At 46.6% G+C, this 10,000-nt stretch overlaps 1 protein-coding gene across 5 annotated transcripts in view; it reads left to right on the top strand.

The window, feature by feature from the left end:
• The window catches only part of LOC134459870 (mitogen-activated protein kinase kinase kinase kinase 4-like), a 113,059-nt gene that overhangs the window by 48,562 nt on the left and 54,497 nt on the right, over positions 1-10,000 (top strand). For all 5 annotated transcript variants that reach the window (XM_063212349.1, XM_063212350.1, XM_063212351.1 and 2 more), the window contains exon 4: positions 9,758-9,883. In XM_063212349.1, coding sequence (XP_063068419.1) covers positions 9,758-9,883 — 126 coding nt within the window. The remainder of the gene's footprint in view (positions 1-9,757; positions 9,884-10,000) is intronic.

Genomic DNA, 10,000 nt, shown 5'->3' on the forward strand with positions numbered 1-10,000 from the left:
CAAATTTGTTGTAATTTTAAGGTTCTTATATTGTGCAGGAAGTCTGCAACATCCTATTGACAATTAAATTGTAACGCCATACCAACTGTTTGAATTTGTCAAGGATAATGTCAAGAACATCCATTGCCAGTTTGCCACAACAGATATGTACCATCATGAAGCTGAGAACTTGTTGAAAAGGTTTGAATCTGCAAGAACTATTCCAGGTACTCAAAAACTACACAGCTTCTGCCCATTGTCAATGGACACAGTGGAAGTTAGGCCATTTTGAGCATTCAGAGAAGGCAGAGTTGAAAGAGTGAGCTCAGTAAAGGAAGGTGTTACATTTTCAAGCATCAAAGGGTATGTTGTAGCTGTATATGATGGCAACTGGTGGCTAGCATGTGCTGAGGAATGTATGCCGAGCACTGGAGAGGTGAAACTGAACTTCCTGCATCCTCATGGGCCATCTCCATCCTTCACTTTTCCCTTCAGACCAGATAGACTGTCATGGATCATCAGGATGTGCTTCTGGTAGTGGAACCTGTAACTGCAACGGGACGTACTTATACATTATCTACAAAAGACACAGCTGCTGCTTCAAATGCTCTGGTAGGCCTAGAGTACAAAATGAGAGTGTAGCCATTGATTATCTCTTTAAAGTACGGTAAAGGGAAGATGGCACAGGTACACAGAGAAGGAATGTTCAAACATTCACATATCATCATTTTGGTGTGTATAAATGGACATCTGCCTTAGTTTCTGAAACCTGGGACCCATGGACACTGACCATTTTTGTTTTGTTTTTGTTTTGTCATGTGATGCTACTATGGTATTACCATATTATTAGTAAGTGGTCTGTATGATGCCATATTTGTGAGTCAACTTCTCTCTGAAATGAATAACAAACCGAACACCAGCATTTAAGGTGCTGCTCATGACATTGCCGGCTACGTTTGGACAAGGAACTGGCCATTTTAAAATATGAGTTTTTTAGATATTCAATTTTTAATTTTTCAATTTATCATAATTCATATTCTGAGAGTAGTTGTATTCCAAGGTGATTGTGTACTATGTAGAGCCAGAAAAGAGCTTTCAAACAACACCACAGGCATCTTTTTGTGACTAACACTGACTGATATATTCAAGGCTGAATGTATGGTGTCCTACCCTCACATGTGAACCTTTCCTAGTCTGTTTCTCCCTTAATATTAGTGTCAGATTCAAACCAATGCAGTTCTGGGGTGCTACCTTGCTACTGAAAAGGCACACCAAGTATGATTGAAAACCGGGTCGGTCAGGTCCCAAAGTGTCTGATTTCACGTGAAATGACCCTATTATTGCAAGGGGAGGGGGGGAAATCCCCCTTTAGGCAGACCTAAGGACTGTTCTATTCAATGCTAGGAGTATTATGACACGCCCCTTTAGGCAGACCGGAACCTGGTCATGTTAGGTGCCCATAGCAACCTATTACATTGGCATATCTCTATATACTTAAAGAATCTCTGGCTGTACCAACAAGTCAGATAAACAACAGCTGTAGTTTCAGTTTTATTGATGAAGTGGCTTCGTATAGCCTAGGTGTGCAGTGTGTTAGCTTGATCTGACACTGTGTGCACATGAGCCTGCTGAGCTCCTGATGACAGGTGAGACTTAAGTGCGCGTGCGTGCGTGCGTGCGTTTGTGCGCGTGCGTGCGTGTGTGTGTGCGCATGTGCGTGCGTGTGTGCGCGCATCTGTGCGTGCATGCGTGCGTCTGTGCGCGCATCTGTGCGTGCATGCGTGCGTCTGTGCGTGCGTGTGTCTGTGCGTGTGTGTCAGTGAAAAGGCAGCGTCAGAATCCAGATCCTGTCCAGGGTTGCAACACAAACTTCCTGTTTGTCTGCTGTCATGGTGACAACTATCTGCTAGGGGTGGGTATTGGCAAAGGGTTCACGATTCGATGCGCATCACGATACACATGCCACGATGCGATTCTATCACGATGCATTGCGATTCATGTACTACTGTGATGCATTGCGATATTTACTTCAGTAAATGTGTAAAATACAGCTTATTTGTCAGTTGCTGTGTAGCTTTCTTAAGTCAGTTCATTCTATTTAAGCATTCTATCATCTGGGAGAGAGCTTACATCACAACAGAAATATTACCTATTCTCTACTGAACAAAATAACCCGTGGCAAATCGAATTTTGTTGTTATCAAATAATCAATTGTCATGAATCCATGCAGTATATTGAGAAAATAGTATCGCGATACCTTGTCATGAATCGATGCATTGTATCGTGAGAGTAAGTATCGCGATGCATCGATATGACGATTATTTTGCACACCCCTACTATCTGCTCCACCCAGGTCTGCCATGCTGAATCACGCAAATACCTACTGTATGTAACACACACACACACACACACACACACACACACAGACACACACAGACACACACGCACACACAGACACACGCACACACAGACACACGCACACAAAAACGCTGGTGTCTGTGCTCTAATCTCAGTTGAGAGATAAGTAGGCCAATGTGTTGAAATGGAGTAGAGTGAGTAAGCGCTGAGTGACAGCTGACCGAGTGTCAGGGGTCACCCTGGCCAGTTGCGGAGGCAATGCAGGAGGAGGAGGAGGAGGAGGAGGAGGAGGAAGGATCCAACTGCGTTTGTTTGTTTTTTCATGACACAGTGGCTGCTTGCTCATGTGGGGGAGTTCACTTTTTTCCCTCGTTCTTCTGTTTTTCTTTTGACCTTCCAAGTTCAAGCCAAATGGATTTCACCGATGCCTCGGGAGTGACCTGTATTTGATACAGCTAAGAGAGTAGGAGGAGAGAGAGAGGGAGGGAGAGAACGAGAGCGAGGGAGAGAGATAGATTCATGGGGGGGGGAGCGAGTGATGGAGAGAAAAGGAGAGAGATGGAGGGAGGAAGAGAAAAAGATGGCTGTTGAGCGATTCAGAAAGAGAAATGGACTGCGAGTGAAAGAGAGCTGGTTGCAGGGAAGAAGAGAGATGGAGGAAGAGCGCGAGACGGGAGGTGAAGGGAGAGAGAAAGCAAGAGAATGTGGAATCACTGATGAGATGAAGATCGAAAATGAAAACGAGACAGAGAGGGGCTGCTGGGGTGTGTGTGTGGAGGTTGTGGATGTTGTGCAGTCGCTGCGCATCGTTGAAGGCCAAACAAAGACAGCAAGGCAAAGCAAAGTTGAACTTGAGGCCCTTTTCAAAAGATGTCCACTCGCATGTTTGAGTGGCCTTGAAGATTGGACGGATGTTTTGACGCAGAGTGCTCTCTCGCTCTCTCGCTCTCTCGCTCTCTCGCTCTCTCGCTCTCTCGCTCTCTCTCTCTCTCGCTCTCTCTCTCTCGCTCTCTTTTGCTCTCGCTCTTTCTTGTTCTCGCGCTCTCTCGCTATCTCTCGGTCTCTCTCTCTCTCGGTCTCTCTCTCTCTCTCCCTCTCTCTCTCTCTCTCTCTCTGTCTCTCTCTCTCTCTCTCTCTCTCTCTCTCTCTCTCTCTCTCTCTCTCTCTCTCTCTCCCTCTCTCCCTCTCCCTCTCTCTCAGTGCTCTAACTGTGTTTGTCCTGGCCTCTATTTGCAGCCAGTCGGACCGGAGCGACTGCACTACGCTGCCCTCTAAATGGAGAGAGATGGAGAATAATGGGAAGAGGGGCACACGGAGGGGTTGTGTGAACGTACGTTTGCGGCAGTGAAGTAGTGGGAGATTTGTTTTCGTTCTTCCTCAGCCCGTCTCTGGGGTGACTGGTTCAAGAGTGCGAGGAGAGGAGAAGGGAAGGGTCTTCATGCAGACGGCCTGCCAATCTTGTCTGTGTCTTGGCCCAGCCATCTGTTTGAGTAACCCCCCTCCATACTATCCGTTTCAGTGTCTCACACACGCAGGCACGGACACACGCGCACACACACACACACACACACACGCACACACACACACACACACACACACACACACACACACACACACACACACACGCACACATTCTCTCTCTCACACAAAATCTTTTCCCAGCCTGTGTGTGTGTGTAATCTGTGTCAATGTTAGTGTGTGTGATGTATGTATGTGTGTGTGTGCGGGTATGTAGTGCGCGTTTGTGTGTAGCTTGTGTGTGTGGCAGAGCGTCCCTCACTTGGCTGGTGGTAACGTGTGTGTGTGTGTGTCTGTGTGTCTGTGTGTCTTTGTGTGTGTGTCTCAGACGGCTGGTGGTAACGAGAGTAGGATGACATCATCAGATTCAGCTGCATGATTTTCCACAAAGAGGGCAGGAGGACGGGCTAAAATAACACCCTGTGCGTGCGTGTGCATGTGTGTGCGTGTGTGTGTGCGCGTGTGTGCGCGTGTGTGCGCGTGCGTGTGCGTGCGGGGTGCGTGCGTGCGTGCGTGCGTGCGTGTGCGTGCGCGTGTGTGTTTGGATAGTCACACACATTCGGGATTGTGATGAGCTAAAATAACACCATGTGTGTGCGCGTGTCTTTGTCTTGGTGGACGTCTCAGCCAATCATGAGTGTGCAGAACAGATACGCTCGATTCGCCATCATTAATACTAATTTTGGGGAATGCTTACTACACATTCCCCCCCTGGCCTCAATGGCTCTCTCTCAGAGGTGTGTGTGGTGTGTGTAGTGTGTGTAGTGTGTGTAATGTGTGTCACATGCTGTGGGAAATGTTTACTGTGTTTCGAGTTAAACTTGGACTGGAGAATTAATGCCCTTGTGTTTGTGTGTGTAATATATGTGTTTGTGTGTGTTTGTGTGTTACTGTGTATGTGTGAGTCTGTTAACTCCCGGGGGTCTTGTGACTGAGGGTTTTTTTGTGCGACCTCCTCCTCGTACAATGGCTCTTTTCTACGAGACACTAACTAAAAGGGATGGGGACCATCTCACTGTCCCGCCATGCCCCTCCAGGCTTAGCCAGAGGAGGTGGGTGGAGTGAAGGGAGTAGAGTAGAGTAGAGTAGAGTAGAGTAGAGTAGAGTAGAGTAGAGTAGAGTAGAGTAGACTTTATTGACTCCAGGGGAAATGTTTCTTGGGCTTGACTGTGTCTTCATTTGTCTTGGGCCTTACTCATGTCACTCCATCACATACAACACTCATAAATAAAGACAATACATATCGTGGTGGTGGTGGAGGGGGGGGTCTGGCCTTCCTGGACGCCTGCTAATGCATCCATTAAGGTCAAAACACACACACACACACACACACACACACACACACACACACACACACACACACACACACACACACACACACACACACACACACACACACACACACACACACACACACACACACACACACACACACCCGCGCGCGCGCACGCCGAGATGAGCAATGCCATAGGCTGTAGAGCAGTAGCAGTCAAACCATCTACTCAACAACCTGTTCAGTTACCGGAAAAACAACTGTGAAAAGACACAATTGTCACAAGTGGGGACTCCTCGGTTGCGCTCTACATTGAGAATAGCCTCATGTCTGAAACGTTTACTTTTAAGAGCCAAGACCAAGGTGCAAAAGGATCAGACCTTCCCTCTTCACTGGCTTTTCCTTACACCTGAGACAAAAGCAGCTGTATGTACGTCTGAGCTAGGGCTGCACGATTATGGAAAAAATCATAATCACGATTATTTTGGTCGAAATCATAATCACGATTATTAATCACGATTATTGATTTTTGCAGATTTTTTTGAAAATTATAACAAGATGAAATATAACCAAGAAAGAATTACATACGGGATGAGCAAAATAAAATGAATTGTAATAATTAATTAAAAGGCAATTGCATGAAACTTAAGTGGACAGATTTCTGGCCAGAAACACCAGTAGTATGTTCTGGCTTCAAGGGCACTCTCAAAAGTAGGTCTCTATTGCCACAATTAAATCACGATTAAAATCATGAGATCGATTTCACTAATTTATCACGATTTTGATTATTTTTCGATTAATTGGGCAGCCCTAGTCTGAGCACAACAATGCTTAGTCGCTTTGCAACACTATCCCTCTGATCTGGCCGCAGCTGACCCCCACCACATCACTGAAGTATTGGCACCTACTGTGGAGTGTTCAGCAAGGAGACACACACACACACACACACACACACACACACACACACACACACACACACACACACACACACACACACACACACACACACACACACACACACACACACACACACACACACACACACACACGATGCAACACCAAATGTGTGCCGTACGCAACCCAACAACATATTAACGTGTTTGTGACTTTTTTTTTTTGGGTAGCAGATTCTTGTTCTGGCCACCGTGTACTGTACATTCATTCATTCACTCACTCCATACATATTTGAGAGATAGGAGGTTTAGGGTGAGCGGAAGTCTATGGGTCCATCTATGGATCGGCTATGAGACTGGATTTGAGGCTATGCAGGGATTTGGGCTGTGGATTTGGGGGTGTCCCCCCGGACCAGAGCTCCAGACGGGGGATTAAGCTGGAGGGGGGCGGGGGACGAGCTCCGCGGCCACCGCATGCCCTCCTGCCCTCCCTCCCGCCAGCCTGGCTGAGCTCCTTTCCCACCGGCCTCCCCTCACAAGACCAGACGAAACCTAATCTTACAGGAAACTAGACGCTGAGCACACGTGCACTGTGTGTGTGTGTGTGTGTGCCTGCGTGCGTGCGTGTGCGTGTGCGTGTGCGTGTGCGTGTATCCCTGCCGTACAACACACACACTGATACTGTACATGCATACAATGCACAGACACTGATACACACCGAGATGCATGCCAGTGCGCGCACACACACACACGCACGCACGCACGCACGCATGCACACGTGCGCGCACACACTGATGCACTGATACACAGGTGCATTTGCGCACAAGCACACGCACACGCACACGCACACGCACACGCACACGCACACGCACACACACACACACACACACACACACACAATGTAAACACACTAAAGCAATACGTGAGGTCAGAATTTTAAAGGGCCATTTAATACACATGGGCTTCACGGTCATATGGTGGTGTTATGTGCACCTTTTTGTTTTCGCACGTAACTGAAACTTTTTCCCCTCTCCCCCTTTTTTAGTCTCCATGTGTGCATTAAGCCTGAAAAAAAATGAAGTAGTAATCCGGCTGTTGGATTGGGGTAGATGGTGACCCAGAGAGATGAAGACGATGCTTTTGTGATGGATTCACCAACTGTGTGTGATGTGATTTTTTTTTTTTAGGTCTTCGTTTTTTTCTGAGCTGTTGCTCAGTACAACATCACTACATTATAAGCAACAATGCTCTGGTAGAATTCTATCAAGTTAGTTAAAAAAAACCCCAAAAAAACAATCTAAGTATGGCTCACAAAGGCTGCCGATGGTCAGCCCTATATTTATAATAAATTCCACGGCAAAATAACTGACTGGAACCAGCATAAATAGACCGATTCTCACAGCGGTGTGGTATTTCTGAGGGAAAGTAAGGAGCATATCTGCTGCGGAGAGGGAGAAGAGGGAAGGGCTGTGGGAAAGAAAGGAGCATATCTGCTGCGGAGAGAGAGAAGAGGGAAGGGCAGTGGGAAAGAAAGGAGCATATCTGCTGCGGAGAGAGAGAATAGGGAAGGGCTGTGGGAAAGAAAGGGTGGAGAAGAGATGGCTGGAAGGATGAGGTAGGCAGGGAAGGAGGCCTGGAAGCAGGAAAAGGGTAGGGCCAGAGATTATTTAAGTATAGAGATATGCCATTGTAATAGGTTGCTATGGGCACCTAACATGACCAGGTTCCGGTCTGCCTAAAGGGGGTGTCATAATGCTCCTAGCATTGAATAGAACAATCCTTAGGTCTGCCTAGGTCTGCCTAATAGAACCAGGAAACAATGGGCCAATGGAACCTCTCTCTCTACTCTCTCTGGTAGGGCTGTGGGAAAGGGAGGATGATGACTTGGAGAAGAGATAGATGGAGAGAGGGAGAAGATGGAAAGAGAGTATGCAAGGGAGAGTGTGATGGCCAGAGAGCTGTTATCTCCTGGAGTCTCGGAGAAGGGATGGAGAGAGAGATAGAGAGAGAAGACGAAAGAGTGGAAAAAGCAAACGAGAGAGGGAGAGGGAAAGGGAGAGCCAAAGACTTATTGTCTTGAGAAGAAGGGATGCAGGGGTGGATACAGGGGAAGGAAGGAGTAGGGGAAGAGCGGCGACTAGAAATCCATTATCAGGCCGAGACTTGGAGAAAGGATGGAGAGAGAAGAGGACGGAGAGGAAGAGGGAAGGAGAGACTGGAGTAGAGAAGAATAGTGGGAGAGAATGAGAGGGGGGACTGAGAGAAGTGGAGAGGGAGAGATGGAGGAAGTAAGTGAACAAGTGGAGAAAGAGACTGGGAGAAATTGAATGAGTGGAGTGAAGTGGAGAGTGAGAGAGAGCAAAAAAGAGAGAGAGAGAGAGAGAGAGAGAAAGAGAGAGAGAGAGAGAGAGAGAGGGGGAGAGAGAGAGAGAGAGAGAGAGAGAGAGAGAGAGAGAGAGAGAGAGAGAGAGAGAGAGAGAGAGAGAGAGAGAGACAGACCAATCTAACCAGAGGGAGGGAGAGAGAGAGAGAGAGAGAGAGAGAGAGAGAGAGAGAGAGAGAAAGAGAAAGAGAAAGAGAAAGAGACAGCCAGGGCAATGGATATACAGTAGAGATGCAGTGGGAGAGGGAGGGAGAGAGAGAATGTAGTCAGTGGCTAGAGAGCCATTATCTGCTGTGTCTGTGTCCCCGTGAGACAGGCCGGCCCTGTGTGTGTGAATCCCCTACTGCTCCCTTCACCACTTAACACATAACAACAGCAGGCCAGCCCAGCCCAGCCCAGTACAGTAAAGTCCCCATGGCTAGATAGTGTCTTCCCGGCCACACTTTGTTTTTGTTTGTTTGGCCTGCCTTGTTTAAATGGGGCTGCAATCACACTGGGGCTTATTTTAGACTCGTTAAAGACCCTTCTCTGTTTCCATGTTGATCCGTTTTTGGGCAGACTTGATCATTATTATACTCATATTATTTTTTCCCCATAGTGAATTTAATTCACTGAATTATACCGGGCAATGAAAACTGTAATTCTGGGAAACGTTTTACAATTATCTAAAGTGGTGGTCGAGTAAGTGGGTGTGTGTTTCCAAATGTACGTAGTAGAGTGTATGGGCTTGGCATTGATCTCAAGACAGGAATATGATCTACCGAGTTCAGGACAAACATGTTCCAGATATTGAACAAATAAACAAACAAGCAAACAAATCTTACAGCCCAGCAGATCATACTGGCAAAACGTTCTCAGATTAATGAACAACATTTCTGGGTGTGCTTTCGCCTGCGTGTGTGTATGTGTAAGCGGATGCGTGTCCCTGCATACCTGTGCATAGGTACTTGTAATGTGGAATCAAGATATATCAAAAGTCAATGTATATTAAAAATGTTTTCTGTGCTTGTGTTTTGTGTTAACCTCCCCTCTGTGATTTTTGTGGACATCTCTTATCAATTAAGCATATTCTAACTTGCCCTGCTCTCAGAAGGAAAAGACAACAGTTTTTTAAAGAAGACACTATTTTTGGTATTTTTAATAAGGTCCCACCTTTAAAGGTTTTGAACTTTTTAAAATGTATTGATGTGACCAAACTTATTTAATCTATTTATTCAATTATTTATATCATTGTAGATTTTTAATTTGAGGCGAATTCTATTACCTGTACTGGCCATGAAATAGCCACAGTTGCATATTTGGCCATAAATGTAAACAAACAAACAAACAAACTTGTGTTTTGTGTTAATGCAGGACGAGGAGGAGGAGATTAAACTGGAGATCAACATGCTGAAGAAGTACAGCCACCACCGGAACATCGCCACCTACTACGGAGCCTTCATCAAGAAGAGCCCACCGGGGAACGACGACCAGCTATGGGTAAGACACGCACGCGCACGCACACGCGCACACACAAGCACGCATACACACAAGTATGCATACACACACACACACGCAAACGAGACTTGGTACACTTGCAAACACACACACTCAAGG

Source organism: Engraulis encrasicolus, chromosome 12 (genome assembly GCF_034702125.1).
Source record: "Engraulis encrasicolus isolate BLACKSEA-1 chromosome 12, IST_EnEncr_1.0, whole genome shotgun sequence".
Lineage (NCBI taxonomy): Eukaryota > Metazoa > Chordata > Actinopteri > Clupeiformes > Engraulidae > Engraulis > Engraulis encrasicolus.